Raw genomic sequence first — 19386 nt, 5'->3', positions numbered from 1 at the left:
GGTGGCAGGTCATGGATGGTTATGAGAGATAGAGAGGATCTGAGGGGAAATGGAGGGGTGGAGGAGGATTAGGGTTTCCAGGAGATCCTCCTCGTGCTTTATATGACGCGGCGAGGTCAGGAACGACGACAGTTCACAGGAGACGGCGCGGATGTGGTGACGACGATGAGCTTGATTTGGGCACGAATCTTGGCACCTTTGGATAGGCCCGGACGCGGAAATTATAAGGCGACGCTCTGAGATGGTTGGCGACGTCCGAGGCCATCACTATCGCCGACGAGGGACGTGGCTAGGCTCTCCTGCGCGCTGTCACCACCGGAGAAGAAGATGAAGGCGTTGGCCTTCCTCTTTATTACCGAAACGGTATGGACCATTTTTTTGGTAGGCTGGGTCGCGTCGTGGGCTGCTGCTGGGTTGGCTTCGTGGGCTGCTGCTGCTGGCCTGCGAGGGTAAGTCTTTTATTTCCTTTACTTTTTCTGTTTTCTTTTTTTGCATTTGTTGTTTGAATTCAAATTTGAATTCTGTTTTGTTTTGTAGGTTTTTGTTATTTGGAATCCTTCTAAAAGTGATCAAGTGATTCCAAATACAATAGTAAAATATTAGGATAATTTTATATGAGGTTAACATATTAGATTATTAATTGCTATTTGAGTTTTGGGACTTATTTTTCAATCAATATGATTTTAAAATATTAACCTAGGAGTATTCAAATTATTTTTCAGAAGGTTCTCTTAACTACCAAGTGATAGTTATGGTTTTTGGTCTTGTACACATTTGCAAATAACTAATTTAACAAATGAATGCTTGTTAATTGGTCCCTTTATTTAAGAGTATGATCTCATGGCATGATTTTATGTGCTAATATTTTCTAGGGATTTAGAAAATGTTAGGTCTATTCTATAATCACTAATCTTGTTTTAGTAAACTTTAGCTTGAAATACTTAGGATAGATCCTATGCTAATCATAGTTAATGCATTTGCTAAGATGGTGGTCCAAATTATAAGACACTACTTTATTTGGTCAACTAATCAATACACTTGGATAGCAAAATAGAGTTCAATATTGGTTTAACACTAATCACTTAAATGGTATTTAAACTTATGGTATATATAGCTTGGATTTGTATTTGTAATCCATAATACACAAGTTAGGGAACAATATTCTATGTTGAATTGATCTCATGTTGAATGGTCTAGGGTTTTGCTTATGTTTCATTAATTGAAGCATAAGTTGAAATGAGGTGTGGTAGGGTTCTACTTATAATCCCAAGTGATTCACAAACTAGGGTTGAGACATGAGCATAAGTTATGGGTGTGAGTTGACACCATGTTTAATTGGCTAGGGTTGCTCTTCCTCGCCATTGATAGGATACTTGTATCCGAATATTACTAGGGTTGTCTCAAGTGCTTGGATAACCAAAGTCTTGTTGTCACTCATTTGTTTCTATCCTTCAAATATTGAGAATGGTCTAAGGTTGATTACTAGTGGTATATCTATCATTTCATGTGATGGATGATATCTGCTTATCACACATAAATTTTAACTTATCATCCAAATCTACAAAGCATGGTCATGCATTAGACATGATCAACTTAATACTCACTAATCTCTCTTTATTAGCTTCCTCTCATCACACTCATTCTAGACTCTTAGGGTTTATGATCATTATCAAGTTGTGATGATCATGGCATTGGTCTCCTAATGAATTACTAGTGAAGTAGGTTTCTCACTTCACATCAAGTGTTGGCTTGATCAAGTAGGGCTAAGTACTTTATCTTGCATTCCAAATACAATAGTTATTATCAATGACTTATCTCACTTGGATATGACTTGAATGATAACCAAGGGTTATACTCAAGAGATGATGTAAATATATATGGATAAGCCTCTCCCTTCTCTGAGGTTTAGTAGAAATAGGTTTGGATAGACAAGATTGGAATAGTCAAGGTTTGATGACAAACTTGTGTGAATGTCTTTGACATGAGTTCAATATTGTAGTTGAGAATATACCACGTGACTCATGGTAGAAACATTGATTATGTAAGAAGGACATGGAAAAGATAAGTAAATAATAGTTTCTCAATTCTTTCTATTCTATGGTTTGTAGTTGAATAAACATTCATGTGTTGTTGTAAGGAATACCATGTTGGAATCTTTTATAAGATCTGGTATTTGTTCCTCACTTAGAGTGTTGTTATTGTAAAACTAATCCTCTTTGATCTAACCCCTAGATCAAATCATCTCTACCTAAAACAAGGTTTTAGCAAAGATCACATTGAAGTTTATAGCGCTTGACTTGATGATCTACTTCAATTCCATCAAGTCAAGTGAAACTTCAGTTACCGTGACAAGTTTTATTTGAAAGCGCGAATATTCCCCGGATTTTTTATGCATAAATGCAATGCACACATCTCTATTCTCTCTTTTTGTAGCCTCTAAACCTAGGATGTTACAACAGACGTCTCATGTCGATGTATGTGGTAGTTTCCACGCTTCTGTCCTGTAAGCTGACATGTGATTAATGAAGGCGTGGTTATTCTCTCAAAAAGAAAACAACCGCATCGCTTTCATCTTATCCCTCGCCACAAAATCTTTTTCTTTTATTTAAGGATATTTCCAGTTATCCTCAACCAAATAGATCGAAGATGTCTATATTGGTCCGCGCGGAAATACTTTGCCAGGTAATCTAGGTGAGTTCTTTTTAACACAGGAAGGGTCTCGAAGGACCCCGACACAACCACTTATATTAATTAAGAAGAGTACACCTTACAAACTGATCCAAAGAAAACATGAAAATACAATCTGGTTCCTGTCTTTTGTAGAGAAGACCCCGAGCACCTGATGGAGTACGCAATCGGGTCCAAAGCCATTCTTACACGAGCACCTCACCGCCACCGGGTAATATGCCACTTGGGACGGTGAAGCTTCCACGGCAGAGCACCAGAGACGCTATGAGGAAGGACCGCTACCTCCCTTTAGGCTCATTGGCCCGGAGGAAAAAAGGCTGCATTCAACCAGAAGAAGCAATGACGGTAGGAAGACCGCCAATCGACCAAAAGGGTGGGCGGCGTAGCTCCCAAAGGAAACCGCCCTTCGACCACCACCATGGGCGGCGTCGCTTCCCATGAATCACCGTTGCTGATGAGCCCTTCTAATTGCAGACTCAACATCAGGCTAGGAATCAAACTCGAAACTGGAAAGCACCGGTCCTGGAACTTGGAGTTCCACCCGATTTTCTTCAGATCTGCTCAGAAGCTGCTTCTCTTTCTTCTCTTTTCCACCACCACGGTGACCTCGAGTAGCATAGAACAGCACCAGGCACCCCAATCCCCTCCCGATATGGGGTACCAACAAGGACAAAGACGAGCTTATTCAGGCCGCAACCCTGAGATCCACCGCCCCCACTCACGTTCCACCTCGAAAGAAGACCAAAGGCGTGGACCAGAGCACCTCCCGTGCTGCTCGCAGGCATGAGAAAGACGCGGTATACCGGCATGGCGCCAAACTGCACCATGGGAAGACCAAACTAGACCTAACCCTAGCTACTCCGCCTACCTACAACTTTACAAGGGTGGGACCCTCGCTATTAATCGGTGCAACCTACACAAATTAGCACTCAAAACATGTCTATATAAGAAAGAAACTAATAGCATATGGATCTTTATATGCATGGCCTACTTCTCTAGAACTGAAAATCTCATTAAAATATGTAAGCTCCTCCTCGATGACGTAATATTCTAGGTCATGAGCGACAAAGGAGCCACCAGCCGCCACCATGTTCCTTTCTTTCGCTTCTCCTCCAATGCCCTCTGGAGTTTCTCTTCTCCCACCAACTATCTAGGGTACTGCCCCTCTTGCACCTCAACCACCTGCCACTATTTGAAGGTGTCCTGGAGCTCTTCGACAAGATCCTCAATGCGATCGCGATCCTGTATCCAAGGTCTGGTTGCCAACGGTGAGACGATGGGAATCGAGTTTCTGGAGGCGAGAATCGAGTTGGATCTTCGCACACTTACTTGATTTGGGCGGGGTAGCAGTTGGACGGGCGATCTGCGATGAAAATTTTGCAAAACTTTATTGAACAAAGTGGACTAATTAATCGGAAACATTTCTAGTAATCGGGCTATCAAACTAATTAATCGGCTCAAGGATTAACACAAGTCGATTAGAGGTAACATTATGTATTTGTTCAATTTTCTGCTGTCATTGTGCTGGACCTGTGAGCCAAATTTATGTATTGCCAATGCAGTTAACTGAATGTGCTTGTTCTGCTTCTGCTGGTGCTGTCCGACTGAACAACATTGTGCTGTGCAATCTCTGTCGGGCTCCTGGCTACCAGCGGCAAGGAAGGGCGGAAGGGAGCGTCGGAGAACCGTAGAAGGGATCCGTCGGTGGGGTGGAGCGGAGCGAGCTGCCGGAGGTGGGCGGAGGGAGCTGCCGGAGGTGGGCGTCTCGACCGTTTTCTCTCCAGGAACCACCGCCACTCATCCTCGATCTCCCTCTTCTCTGCAGGAATAACGAGTGGAGAAGGAGGCCGCCGCTCTCCGACCTCTCGCTGAAATTATCCAACATCTCAAATCTCACCCAGGTCACAACGCCAATCTCATCTCTCTCGCCCCATCGCGAAGCCTTCTCCTCGCCGGCGTCGGCCGCTGGGAGGAGATGGCGTCGTCGCTGTACGCGCCCAACCTCGAAGACTACCTCCCCTCGGAGTCGGACTCGCCACCGCAGGAACCCCCCAGGAGTCTCAACCTGTAATATAACAGCCATAGCCCCTGTCTGTCTCTGCCTCTTGCTTGCTTTCCCATCTCGTAACCCTAGTGTGTGTGTGTGTGTGTGTGTGTGTGTGTGTGTGTGTGTGTGTGTGTGTGTGTGTGTGTGTGTGGCTTAATTCTCGATTCTGCCTAGATTTTTGAGGCGTTTCCTGCTCTTCTGCAGGCGCGATCTGCTGGACATCTCGCCGGTGCTCACCCAGGCGGCGGGTGCCATCGTCGATGTGAGTCCTCCAGGGACGGATTCAAGGGGGGACGAGCGGGGGCGACGCCCCCCCTATCGATCGTGATTTTGCTTGGTAGCGATCAGGAAACCAAGCGTTTCGTACGTGAATGAGTAACTTCGCCCCCCCTAATCAGGTGAAGCCCAGCTGTTTAACTAACTAAGCCCATCTAAATTATCTATAGCTGGCCCAAATCCAGCGCCGTAATTTAGAAGACCAAAGGACGAGAAAGCCTAATTTGCTGCAGATAGATCGTCCTCCTTACTCCCCTCTTTCTGTATTCGCCTCCTGCCGCCTAGGTCTAGCACTCTTGGCCAGTTTCTGCTGCAGTTTGCATCTTTCAATTGATTGAAGAACAGTGCGTAGGCGCACGGCCGGCCGGCCGCATGCCCACCATGAGCGCTGGGCAACGAGGCAAGGAAAGGCTAGTTTCCTCCTAGCTCTAATCCCCTTCTGTTTTTGTTTTTGCGGCAGTTTCTAAATTCTATTATCAATTCAGTCCCTATCTCCTACTATTGGATCTAAAAATTTCTATGCCTTCAAAACTTGGTAGAACTGTGAAAATTAATTACAAATACCTAAAATTATAACAGACTATTGGATTGTCTACATATGCTTGTAACATTATTAAAAAAATAGAATGGGATCAACTCGAACTTTATCAGTCCACATAGATATGTCTTCTATGATTTAAATTTTTATCTTTGAAATTTATGTCGCAGTCTACCTCTTCCCATAATCCTCTTGTCATGGTGAAATTGTCTATGAGGAGACCGTCTTGCGGGCAGGCGCGTGGGTCTCGTTGTCCCGATGCTCGATTTCTCGCCCCCCCTATCTCCAATTTCTGGCTCCGTCCCTGGAGTCCTCCTCTCTTGTATGCATCTTTCGGGTTAGTACATGATGTTCATGTTCACTAGTCGTTTCTAGGCTTATGATCTGCAAGGTTTTGCATAATAAGGAGGAAACGAGACTATTTCGCCTTTTTCCTATTTGGTAAGCCTTATATACTAGTCTCTTGCTCCAACCAAAAACCTCGACAAGTCGTGACCGACTAGTCCATGAGTTGGTACCCTAGCGACTCGTCGACTCGTAATCCTTGTATAGCACTTAATATTCCAAAAACACCTAGATTTTCCTTTCCGTAAACATCATATGCATAGAAAGCAGCAATCCAACAATATGTAGCATCACCAAAGTAATGTTTTCCCATGGAGATTTATTCGATGCAGTGTTTTCTAGGTTGAATAAAATAACAACTATTATCAAGCAAGATAAAGGTAGAGCACATCTTTCTTATTGCAAAAGGTTCAAGCGGCTTCACATAGTTGGACTTTTTGATAAAAAAATATATCATGAATACTTGTTTTCACCATAACACATATCTCTGGATATATGTTTCATTAAGTCGGCACTATAAGATGACAAACAGATACATAAAAATTCCCAAGCAAGAAGCCCGTGTATGTTTGGCATGCAAGATTTAAGGTTAAATGATGAAAGTTTAAAAGTAATCACTACATGTTTATCTCACAGTCTTTGAGCAGCAATACATATACTTTAGACTATTGATGTTCTACAGTTAGAATCTCTGGTTCACATAAGGCAGCCATAGCTTAAAATTGCAAAGGAAGGGATTACTGTTTGTCCTTTTCCAGCTGAATGTGATATGTCAAACGAACTAGCCCTACATTTCATTTGCTTATCATTCATCAAATTCTAGTACCCTGCTGTACATAAAGGGACTATAGGGAAAAATGAAGAAAAATATCATGAAATGTTGAAGTGTCTAGTTATGACATTGCTTGTGTTTGCACTTCTGCAGGATTCATTCACACGTTGCTTTAAGTCAAATTCTCCAGAGCCATGGAACTGGAATATTTATTTGTTCCCATTATGGTGCTTGGGAGTTGTCATAAGATACGGACTACTGTTTCCGCTGAGGTGATTTAGTCTTATGGTCTGAACTTCACATCAAGCTTCAAGATATTGCTAATTATTATCTGAAATGTTCAGTATCCTTTTTCCTCTTTTAATATGAGCAGTTGGGTTATTCTGCTCTGTTGATTTGTTGTCAACATAGGTTGGAAAGCCCTTGAATGCGCTGCCCAAAATGACATCACTTGTAGAATTTTAGATGGTCATGGAAAGAATGTTCCCATTGCGTGCTTAACTGTAGCTGCGTTGAACCATTCCCACAATGGCTTGTCATATATTTGCAAATCAGTAGCCCCACCCCAAAAAAACCACTTTGTACTAAAAAGATGTGATGTCCTTCTGTTGGGTTGACATGGTGTAGCTCTTAATATTGATGTTTCAGGGTTTGCATTTTCTTTTCGCGGTGTGGATCATATAATCTGCACTAAACCACTAGGCTTTACACATTTTGAAGTTTGAACCCTTCTACAAGGTTATTTTTTGTCCGACAAACCTGTTGGTCTATATGATTGCCGTGGTTTTTGTGTAATCACATTTGTTCTTTTGATGCCTATAACTTTTTCATGTTCCCTTTGAGGCTATAATTTTTTCTTCTCCAACACTTCTAAAATACTTCAATACGAGCTATTTATTTGAAATAATAATTTGATTTTATGCACAATTGAGCAGAGAAACGTTGTTGTTCTCTATACTTTTGTATATATTCTAGTAGCTTACTACTAACAATTAGTTCATCCACTGTATCTCCTGACTTCATTGATTTCTTTGTGAACATCAAATCTGTCATCTGATAACTCAATTATGCACCAGGGCCTTAACACTTCTATTAGGATGGCTGGCCTTCTTCGCTGCCTTTTTCCCAGTGCATTTCCTCATGAAAGGGCAAAGTAAACTAAAACGTAAAATAGAGGTGAGTTATTTTATTTTGATGTGCATATTTTTTGTATAATACCCCTGACTGTTCTGGGACGGAGCTTTAACTGGACTATTGGTTAACAATGGTGATCTTATGGCTTTCTCTGTGTGTCTGTGCATTCATGTCCATGGTTCTCTCTCCCTAGTGAATAAGAACGATCACAAATTTTATCCAGCATTTCGGTAATGAATTGTTGGGATTGAGACTGTTCTCTTTCCCTAGCAAATACATAAGCATAACAATAATTAGCACTCCATCAGTTAATCCTTTTCTCGATGTCTTGTAGGGGTTTAGCTCCTACAAGTAATAAATATGGATCTGTCTTATGCTTTTATAAGTCAGCTTAGTGTGGTTATATATTAGAAGCCTAGTGAAGGTAAAACTAACTTGTGAGTTCATCTTTAAAAAAATGAGTTAACTTTAACTATGCTTTGGACCGTGGGTTTTATGGTGTCGCTATACCGCCGGCCGTTGCTATAGTGACGATATAACGCGGTGGCGCAGTCCCAGCTCTAGGCGTCCATGCTCACAATACTTTTGGCCTGTGGCGTCGGCCATACCACGTGGAATTCCCATACCATCCATGCGACACAATATTTGTTGCCATGCCTGAATCACGACGACAGGAATAGATGACCTTGGTCTCCCGCGCCTGGGACTCCGTAAATCGGAGCGCGGAAGCCAGCAGCCATGGCGGGGAGGGAAAGGGGATCAGGAGAGAGAGAGTGATTGAGTAAGCGGGAAAGAAAGATAGAGTGGCCATGGTGGGGGAAATTAGCTGTGTACCTCGAGCTTGTCCTCTCCGGCGACCACCCAACTGCATCAGCTCCGCCTCCGCACCACCTCCCCTCCGCCCCCATCACGATCCCTCCTCCCGCGACCCCATTTTCCTCCTCCCGTCAGCCCCCTTTCTCTCCAGCTTCCGCTCGTGCTCGAACTCTAGATCCACGAGCTGCAGAGCAGGCCACCCTGGCAGACTAAGCTTCAATCCGTCCACAACTTGCTGCTACATTCATCAGGGAATCAGATGAGCAAGGCATGCCACCTCTGTCCTCCCCTCTTTCTTTCTCCATGCTCTTCCTCCCCCTGCCCTTCTCTGTTCTGATTTCTTTCTTCTCTCTTCTGTTTTCTGAATTTCTAATGTACCTGTAGGCTGTACTGCCTGCTGCGATATAGTGTTACAACTTGTTTTGTTAGTGTTCACTGCTGCTCTATGTAGTGGCCATGTACAACTCATTTAGTGCTGATTTAATTTGCTATCATTCGCCATAAGGTTGTGTCTATAATGTCGCCACGCCATCCGCCACAGGCGTTATAATGTTATGAAGGGGGTCGGTCACCATAAAACGCATTACGCCATAAAAACCATGCTTTGGACTCAGTTGTCAGGCCCTGCCTGAAACTGTTAGTCCTCTAGCCAACTGTACCTTCTTGTAGTAACTAACATCTCTTCATTAACTTTTATGGTGCTATGCAATTATCATAACTTACTCAGTTCTCTAGTTCCCTGATAGTTTTTCTTGGCCAATTCTCTTAGTGTGATGTTTGTTAAAAACTTCTTCTGTTTTGAGTTGAATAAATTTGTTTTGAACTTTGTGCAGAGAAAGCTGGTTGAAATGATGTGCAGTGTTTTTGTTGTTTCTTGGACTGGAGTTATTAAGTACCATGGACCACGCCCAAGCTCACGACCTTATCAGGTTACTTCTTTACTCATGTCTGAGCTAGTAGTATGGTTGTGCCTAGGTACAAACACTACGGAGAAGTGTAACCACTCACACTTTTGAGGTGCAAAACATAATAGCTGTTAGACTAAAGGCTAGTTCCCATGAAATTTCCCATGGAAAGTTAACACAAGGCCACAAGATATCATTTCCATCACATTTTTCTGATTATGATATGCGTGCTCTGTTACATATTACTATTATCTTGATTTTTTTTACGTTAGATGGGTTACAGTCTTCTGAATGTATACACGATTTTTTTTAGAACCATATCTGTATGTCGACATTGTTCTTGTATATAAGTACCATTGCTTCCTTTATCTTACTATAAAATTCATAATTTAATTGATACCCTTGCAACAATTTGGTAATTCAACAGGTATTTGTTGCAAACCATACATCAATGATAGATTTCATCATTCTGGAGCAGATGACAGCATTTGCTGTCATCATGCAAAAGCACCCCGGATGGGTTGGTTAGCTCCTATTTCAGAAACATCTGTTCTAGTTTTATTTTAGTTTTCAATCTAGAATGTTTATTTATTTAATAGCCCCCCCCCCTCTCTCTCTCTCTCTCTCTCTCTCTCTCTCTCTAATTTGCAGGATTTATTCAGAAGACTATATTGGAAAGTGTGGGTTGCATCTGGTTTAACCGTAATGATCACAACGATCGTGAAGTAGTTGGAAGAAAGTAAGTTATTTGCTTTGCAACTCTCTATTTTAGAAAATCTGTTTATTAATTGACTTTTAAATCAGGTTACGTGACCATGTCCAACATCCGGACAACAATCCGCTCTTGATTTTCCCAGAAGGAACTTGTGTCAATAATCAGTACACCGTGATGTTCAAGAAGGTATAGTGGCTGACCTGATTTTTTTTAGTGGCCATATAAATGGCTTTGAATAGTCTATAATATGGAAAGTTTATTCAAGAGAGAATCCAGAATTCCATTTTTTGCAGAGACTAATTGATCATTCATATGGTATCAATATACCATCCTTTTTTAGCTGTATATTTATATGATATTAGAGTTCTCTGAATGTAATGCAAATGATCAAGGTTTATCACTGTATTCAGAAAAAAAAAGAAATGAAAGAACCAACTTTTTTTTCACTCTGTGGTTAAAGCAGATGTGGGAAATCAGTCATGTGTTGATATTTTTTATTGTTCACGCATGCTAAGCATGAAATTGGATTGTTTCTTCGTTTTTATTTTTCAGGGTGCTTTCGAGCTTGGCTCTGCTGTATGTCCAATAGCTATCAAATATAATAAAATATTTGTTGATGCCTTCTGGAATAGTAAGAAGTAAGGAATGCAAAGCAGCTATATGAATTTGTTTTGTTCACACTTTACCTTCGTTTTTTTTTCACGTATTACTCCACTTTAAATGTTTACTAGGCAATCTTTTACAAAGCACTTGGGTCGTCTTATGACATCGTGGGCTGTTGTTTGTGATGTCTGGTTCTTGGAACCTCAGTATCTCAGGGAAGGAGAGACATCGATAGAATTTACTGAAAGGTAACATAAGTTTGGATAATATTCTATTTTCTGCGAACATAACAGGACCCGAAAGTAATTTTTTATACTTAATGCAATGCTGTGTACAGAGTAAGGGACATGATAGCTGCTCGAGCTGGTCTTAAGAAGGTTCCATGGGATGGCTATCTGAAACATAATCGGCCTAGCCCAAAACACACCGAGGAGAAGTGCGTCATCTCTCTCTTGAAAATAGAGGATGCTTATTTGGTCAACCTAGCCTGTTAACCATTTTAAAGTTTACATGATTTCTTACAATCTTTTTCAATTTTCAGGCAGCGCATGTTTGCCGAATCTGTGTTGAGGAGACTCGAGGAAAACTAAATAGGTGCTACTGGTTAGTATAGGGATTCACCATTTAGCTACTATATGTAATCTGTTTGGTCCCAAGCGAAATCTGGGGCATGTGGAAATGACTGCCGCAGTTTTTCTCAAAATTTGTTCAGTTTGACAGAATCAGTAGCGCGTGCTTGGCAAGAAACAACTATTGCATGTACTTGTGTGGCTAAAGATCTTTTAGTATCTTCTGATACGTTAGTGTCTAACACATAAGCATTTGTGTTGTGTCAGGAGATGCTGTATTGATATTTGGCTTATGCTTCGTGCAGACAAACCGTTGGTGACACATTAGCATCGGTGTTGTGTCAGGAGATGCTGTATTGATATTTGGCTTGTGCTTCGTGCAGACAATCGGTCCTGATCATTCTCATGTCGTTGAAGCTGTGATTATTGATTTAACCTTTTAGTGAACATCATGGATAGAAAAAGAATCACCGCAAAGGGTGATGCTGGATACGAGGATGAGCGTGAGCGTGAGCAGCACAGCGCAGGCAAAGTTGAGGCACCGGATCCCCAGGCTCTGCTCTGCCGGTGGTGCATCGGCAGACGGTAGTTCCTCTGCAGGGCAGCATGTCTAGCGGCGTGATCCAAATGTAAGAGCATCTCCAGCCATCTCCCTGGGAAGCCCCCAGGACCTTTTTTTTCATCCGGATAGACGAAAACGGTCCAGTCGTGTCCCCGGATCCTCGTTTTCGTTCTGATTAGGCCTTTCATTCATCCGGCGAATCCAGGCCATCCCCGGGTCCCCGGGGAGCGCTCGGGGACTCCGGACGAGAGAAAAGACTCCGGACGAGAGAAAAGCGCGGGAACCGTCTGGTGGCCCCGATTTGTCGGCGACAAAGGCCGATCGTCATCGCATCGTCTTCCCGAGATACGGCACGCGTGCGTTTGGGGTGGGGGGGGGGGGGGGGGGGATTTGTAGTTCTACGGCAATACGTTCGTCGAACGAAAGCTTTGAACAAACTAAGTGGTGCAACATAGACAAATTACATATAAAACTTCGAAAAAACATATAAAATACATATAAAAACTTTGAAACAAACTTAAACTACTTCTTCTTCCTAGATGGCCCCGCCTCATTGTCCTGACGGTGATGCTTACGGCTCGTCACCTCCTCCGAAGAGCCGGTGTCCTTCGACGTGTCGGAGGAAGTTGAGTCCTCCTCGTCGTCGAAGGTGCTCGCCGGCTGCGCCTTCGCCCGGGCCGCCGCGTCCTCAGCCTCTTCCTCCTCCTCCTCCTCCTCCTACTCCTCCTCAGCCTCTTCCTCGGCCCGCTCCTCGGCCTCTTCGTCCTCCTCCTCGTCGGCATCCCATTCCTCCTCGCTGGCCGGCAGCGGGAATCGTGGCTGCTAGACGATGCAGCTCGGTCCCACCAATGGCGCCATCCAGGCGATTTCCCCTCGCTGTCGGTGTCCGATGGCAAAGAGAGATTGCTCATGCTGACAGAGGATGGTGATGAGAGAAGAGATGAATGGCGTCGGCCGTCGGAAACCGTATATGTAGGTCTATCGACGAAGAGAGCGGCGGTTGCTCTTCCGTGGAGTTCGTGCTCCATTACGGGGGCGGTTCTCGCGTCGAGGCCACTGCGACCGTTCCCGACGAGGCGTTTGGGTTCCCCAGACCACTTCGCGGACCATTACGGCGGTTCAATGCGTCGAGGCCACTCCGACGGTTCCCCTTCCCGGCGACTGCACCGTCGATATGCACGCGGTGGGTGAGCGTCAGCAGGCGACCATGGGCTCGCCGCTGGGAAAATGGGCCTCCCCAGGCCAAAAAGTACATCCATCCGGCGCTAAATAGCGCCGGATTTCGGCCTGGGGAGCCCCAACGGCTCGAGATGCTCTAAGTCTGTCCGTTTAGATTGCGCTGCGCCACGAATAGAATTTAGGCCACGAATATATTTAGGTTGTGACCCAATTTTCTTAAAATATTAGAAATTTCTTGCTAGGATCCAAATGATTTGATTCTGTCCGTTTAGATTGCGCCACGAATAGAATTTAGGTTGTGATCCGGTCTGCCACGTCAGTGCGCTTAGCGGCGTGTTCTATTTGTTCCGCGCCTCAACCATTTTTAAAAAATATTAGAAATTTCTTGCTATATCTATGGCTGGCATACCTAGTTTGGGCACAATTGCTTAAAGCAAATTAATATAATAAACTAGAAATTAATAAAAACATGGTACGGGACCCTAGTGTCCTCATCTTGCCCTCGCCTAGTCATTCTCATCGGAGTGGTTGTAAAGACCTTGACCGTTAGCACGCCGTTACCGTCGAACTTGGAGAAGATGAAGTGCCTGACTTCAACTGCGAACCGTCTCCAACCGTTGTGGAGGTACATTTGGTCGATCGGGTCGAACAACACCTTCATGGACCACAGGCCGATCGAGCCGCCGGGCACACACAATACGAGCTCGTGAGGCGCTTGCCCATCGATAACCGACGCGAACTTCGGGGGGAGGCGCAACTGCCCAGTACATGCCCAAGTGGATGGTGACACCAAACTCAAACCCAAACGGGTCGAAGGGGAGGACTCAGGTGACGATGGTGGCAACTGGGACGGCGGTGGTTGAATCTGGCCTCCCCCCACGTCTTCCTTGGCGACCTCGGCCACGCCCTAGGCCCGATGGCCGTCCTAGACGCCGTCTCCTCGATCCTTTTGCCGCCAGCCATGGCTGCCACGATGCATGTGGTGGTGGTGGGGGGTGGGAGAAGATGAGAGTGTGGGAGGAAATGGCGGCGACTGGTATGTTAAAAAGAGACATTGGATGCCGGTGCGAAGGACGAAACGCTGACTTTATTTGTCATTCTCTCGCTTGCTATCTTTTATTGCTCTTCTTGGTACACTTGACCTACCATGGTACTATACCAACAATGGAACTAACTAGCTAGGGGAGGCTGCCGGCGCAAAGAATTGCTCCTAAGGTATAATGTTATTGAGAAAAAGGCTTGTAGGCCAAATCACATGGCTCTCAGCAACATGAGCAAGCAAGCACAAAACCTAGAAGAAAAGTGCAATGGAGTGCGCTGACGACCCCAGATTAGAACCCCATCACATTAGATGAGCGTATGGCTGTACCTCGTGAAGAGGGGACTGGAGCTGAGGTGACAAAGGTATAGGGTCCTTTTGTGCAGGACATGATCAGCTTTGATGTAGTACTAGTAGCATCTAGTTATTCTCCCCTGACAGTCTTTCCCCTGTCCTTTTCCTATCACCAACCATTATTTGTTCCATACCCTTTTTTTTTCATATACCATTCTCATATCCATTGGTTTTCTTGGTAATTTTTGGTCATGGGGAGGATATTCTTTGTTCCAGCGGTTGACAATCAAAAGCAAAATGAAAGCGACGCAAACCATGGTAGGGCAGCTCCATCTTTAAAACTATGTAATTTCACAGATAAACATATAATCTTTTCTGTACATGTATAATGAAAAATATACTCTAACGTATAGTTAGTGAAGCGGAGCCATGTGATGAGTTAGTGGGGACTTGATTAGTGTGTGATATAATCAAGTGAGACAGACTTGGCTGTCTCCTCTCTCGCTCGTCTACAGTGCCGAGAGAGGCGACTTTGTGAAACCACCGAGTCTCTCCACCTCGCTCGCCGTCGATCCGTGGTTTCCTCCGCCTCCGGCGGCCGCTCCGGCGGCGGGAGGTTGGGGAAACCACGGATCTAGGCTTGTTCATAGTGTAGGGGTAGGTTTGGTACCGGCCGGCGGCGTCTCGGAGGCGGGGTGGTCACCGGTTTGGAGTTTGGTGGCGGCGTGCTTCCCCTCCGGCGACGGCGCCCCTCGGAGCTTCTTCGTCAAGCAGTCGTCGTTCTCGAGCTCGGAGATCCACGGATCTGCTGAGTTCTTTGTGCCCCGGCCGGATTCGATTAGGCGACGGGTCCGGCGTCAGATCAAGATGAAGGTCAAGTTGATGTTCTTCTTCGCGTCGTCGACGATGGTTCTTGGAGTAGGATCTTCTGATCCGGCGATCGGCGACTTCCCGGCTGCCAAGGGGCTGGCTCTGATCCAAGGATTTGCAGAGCAGCGGCAGCGGCGCGCCACCGACGGCTTCAGCGCATCGACGCCGATGGGATCCAGCAGGCTGGTCTTTTTTTTGCTCTTTTTCTGGATCTTGCTGTAAGCTCGAAGTTGTAATGTCGTCTTCCTTCTTAGCAAAAAAAAAAAAAAAAAAAAAAAAAGATATAATCAAGTGGGAAATGGTGATGAGCGATGCCGACAGGAATCCATTACATCCAGTGCCCCTTCTACCGTTGACACGCAACATTCATAGGTAAAAGTGCGTCTGTCACATGGTCGAACTCAAGATAGATATTATCTTCGATCCTACCAAGGAATTTCACACGAAACAATCCAAGAATCAATACCTAATCTCTGCAGAAAATCCAGTTAAAATTCCAAACAAAATTCTTCCAAACTAGTATTTTTTGATAAAAGAAATATATTAATACCGCTAAGATACCAGTTCCATCCAATCTCTGCTACAAGAAAACGTTCTAAAGACACTACTACACACAACCCTACTAAATAAATGATAAAAAAACAAAAAAAAAATCTCACGGCAGTGATCAAAATCTTGTAACTGCAACACAAATCACTGCCAATACAACATTAGAAGTTCGCGCTCTCAAAACAATACCTTCTACAGGCCATTTGGCAGGCACTATTAATGCCAGATCTTGAACTTTTACCTTAGATCAAGTCCAACTTCTCAAAACAATGTCTGCAATAAGGCTATTGTCACATAAAACCATTTAATGTCAGACCTTGGTTTTTGATCCTGTAAGACAAGACTCCCTTCTGTGTTGCCGGCCCCGCTTGCTGATGTCACTACTTCAAGTCAAGAAACACCAAGCAATGTCCTCTTCATCACGAGGACTCAGTATGCGATTACCAGACCTCAGAGCTTAGCTGGTATAACATTCTCTACCACTATCTTCTCCATGTAAGGCGAAAACCAACATGTCCCATGATGGCATCAAATAGAGAAGTTTCGCATCACTCCCTCCCGAAGTCGCACGGCCATAACTATGGGTGCACACGCCGAATCCCATCCGATCCAACATCTACAGGCATCATGCGTCCAACGGAGGTCGCTAGCGGATCCTTTCGGAACAGTTCACCAGCCATATCAAGCAGAACACCGTCTTGATGTGAGAAGAACACAATGACCGCCTCCTTCGTTAGGCAGATCGGCAGCATCCTGCACTGCCGCCCACCGACTCCCAACAGCAGACCGAAGATACCAGCGGGCACCACCACCACCACCACCACCGGCACCACGGGGAGATGAAGGGGTGAGTCGTACCGAGTCCCTCGAGCCAGCCATCGTGCCGCCCTTGCGACCGCAGAGATCGCCAAGGTCACCCAAAAAGTCCGGGTACTCCGCCCCGGCGTCCATCTCCGCCGGACGAGCCGCGCAGTCCAAGACCGCCACGAAGCTCGAAATCCCACCACACAAGTAAGAGGAGGCCCTTGCTGCTGCTAGTCGCGCTCAGAGATGAGAGCCCTCCACCTGCTATACGCGGGAGGAGCTTTGCACGCGAACTTTCTCCGACGGTGGCACGGAGATGCGAAGGAAGAGGGATGGGGGTGGGGGCAGCCAAGGGCGCGTTTGGTAGCCTGAGCGCCCCTTGGCTCGCATCGGCCCAACATTTTTTGGTCCGTTTGGTTCCCTGGGCTCAATCGCGTTCTTGCATAGCACGGGTCTTAAAGCACCCCTGGGACTGATGAGCGCAGATTGCACACCGTTGGGGAACCCCAAGAGGAAGGTATGATGAGCACAGTAGACCTTTTTTTTGTTGGTTTGGGTTGCTCATCAAGCGTATCGCTCGATCAGTAGAAAGTTTTCCCTCAGTAAGAAACCAAGGTTTAATCGACCAGTAGGAGAAATGCGTGACTTCTGAAGGTGTTGCTAGCTGACTATTGGCAGGGTGCACTACCGACGCCAGCAACAACGTGGAACCTGCACACAACACAACCAAAATACTTTGCCCCAACTTACAGTGAGGTTTTCAATCTCACCGGTTTTGCCGAACACAAAGGATTAAATGTATAGTGTGGAAAGATGATGATTGTTTGCAGTGGAATTAAAGAGAACCTTGCTTGCAGTAAGTAAACAGAACATGATGATTTTATCAGTATAAAAGAAAGGACTGGGGTCCACAGTTCACTAGAGGTGTCTCTCCATAAAGATAAATAACATGCTGGGTGAACAAATTATAGCTGGGCAATTGATAGAATAAAGACCATACATGACAAGATGATTACTATGAGATTCGTTTGGGCATTACAATATAATACATAGACCGTAACCTAACTGCATCTATGACTAATAATCCACCTTCCGGTTATCGTCCGAACCCCTTCCAGTATTAAGTTGCAAGCAACAGATTATCGCATTAAGCAATATATGTAAAGTAAACAATAGAATTATCCTTAGACAAAATATTGTTGTTTTATCCCAAGTAGCAACAGCACATCTACAATCTTAGAAGTTATTGGCACTCTTCGAGAAAACTAGAGGCATGAACCCACTATCGAACATAAATACTCCCTCTTGGAGTCACAAGCATTTACTTGGCCAGAGTATCTACTAGCAACGGAAAGCATGCAAGATCACAAATAACATATGACAAGTATATAATCGATCTCAACATAGTATTCAATATTCATCGGATCCCAGCAAACACAACATGTAGCATTACATAAAGATGATCTTGATCATGATAGGCAGCTCACAAGATCTAAACATGAGGCACCAATTGGAGAAGACAACCATCTAGCTACTTCTATGGACCCATCGTCCAGTGATGAACTACTTACGCATCACTTCGGAGGCAGGCATGGCGATGTAGAGGCCTCCGGTGATGATCCCCCCCTCCGGCAGGGTGCCGGGAAGAGCTTCAGAACCCTCCCGAGCTAGGGTCTGCGATGGCAGCTACGACGGAACTTTTCGTGGATGGAGACTCGGGTGTAGAGGCTATCCAGATGCTACGGATGAGAAGAGCCCCTTTCTATGCACTTGTGAAAATGTTCAGGACTAGAGGACTGCTGACTGATAGCATCCACACCTCTGTCGAAGAACAAGTCACAATGTTTCTTCATGTCGTTGGTCATAACCAGAGGTTCAGAGTCATCCATAGCACATTCAGGCGATCCACAGAGACTATCTCTCGGTACTTCCAGCAGGTGTTGTACGCAATTTGGGAGCTCAGAGGTGAAATGATCAAGTCAGCATCAACGAACAGACCACCCAAGATCAAGAACATCTACAGGTGGTTCCCCTATTTCAGGGTTAGTACAAAATCATGTTCCTTCTACCTATCAGATGTGTGGTACTGTCAGAAACATGACTGTGTGCTATTTTTTTTACAGGATTGCATTGGGGCTATTGATGGTACTCATGTCACCGCAAAGGTACCGAGATCGATGTCTGCAGCATTCCGCGGGAGGAAGCACTACACCAGCCAGAACGTGCTAGCAGCTGTGGGTTTCGATATGAGGTTCACCTGCGTGCTTGCTGGGTGGGAGGGTTCAGCTCATGATGCGAGCATCCTGGCCGACAGCTTGTCAAGGCCCGATGGGTTGCAAATCCCTGAGGGTAAGTTCTACCTTGGAGATGCTGGATATGCATGCCGACCTGGTATTCTACCTCCTTTCAGGAAAACAAGGTACCACCTCAACGAGTTCTCTACGAAGCACCGACCCCAGAATGCGAAAGAGTTGTTCAATCTTAGACACTCAAGCCTTAGAGTCACCATTGAGAGGGCCTTTGCTGCATTGAAAAACAGGTTCAAGGTCCTTGACCAGAAACCGTTCCACACTTTTGACACTCAAGTAAAGCTGGTCCTTGCTTGATGCATTCTTCACAACTGAATCCTAGGTTGGGGCGAGGATGAGTTCTTCGAAGAGGTTGTCACTTTGATGAAGTAG

The 19386-nt window shown here is 44.9% G+C and overlaps 2 protein-coding genes across 4 annotated transcripts; both read left to right on the top strand.

Annotated features, from left to right (window-relative positions):
• Positions 1-4268: 4268 nt before the first annotated feature.
• On the top strand, positions 4269-11637 carry LOC127297440 (glycerol-3-phosphate acyltransferase 9). 3 transcript variants are annotated; one of them, XM_051327742.2, is made up of 13 exons: positions 4269-4421; positions 4514-4755; positions 4940-4997; positions 6820-6938; positions 7743-7842; positions 9450-9545; positions 9949-10045; positions 10173-10260; positions 10326-10422; positions 10789-10874; positions 10968-11087; positions 11177-11275; positions 11381-11637. In XM_051327742.2, the coding sequence occupies exons 2-13, from the start codon at positions 4664-4666 to the stop codon at positions 11427-11429; spliced, it is 1101 nt and encodes a 366-aa protein (XP_051183702.1). In that variant the 5' UTR covers positions 4269-4421; positions 4514-4663; the 3' UTR covers positions 11430-11637. The 3 variants fall into 3 exon arrangements, with proteins under 3 accessions (XP_051183702.1, XP_051183701.1, XP_051183703.1); XM_051327741.2 differs by having other exon boundaries at positions 4278-4444; XM_051327743.2 differs by lacking the exons at positions 4269-4421; positions 4514-4755; positions 4940-4997 and adding an exon at positions 5036-5133.
• Positions 11638-15349: 3712 nt separating this feature from the next.
• LOC139830426 (protein ALP1-like) lies at positions 15350-19311 on the top strand. Its single transcript, XM_071818425.1, has 3 exons — positions 15350-15538; positions 18577-18747; positions 18829-19311. Exons 1-3 carry the CDS (start codon positions 15350-15352, stop codon positions 19309-19311), a joined length of 843 nt encoding a protein of 280 aa, XP_071674526.1.
• The last annotated feature ends 75 nt before the right edge of the window (positions 19312-19386 follow it).

The sequence above is a fragment of the Lolium perenne genome, chromosome 4, assembly GCF_019359855.2.
Source record: "Lolium perenne isolate Kyuss_39 chromosome 4, Kyuss_2.0, whole genome shotgun sequence".
NCBI classification, from domain to species: domain Eukaryota; kingdom Viridiplantae; phylum Streptophyta; class Magnoliopsida; order Poales; family Poaceae; genus Lolium; species Lolium perenne.
This window is presented reverse-complemented; position numbering and strand designations above follow the sequence as displayed.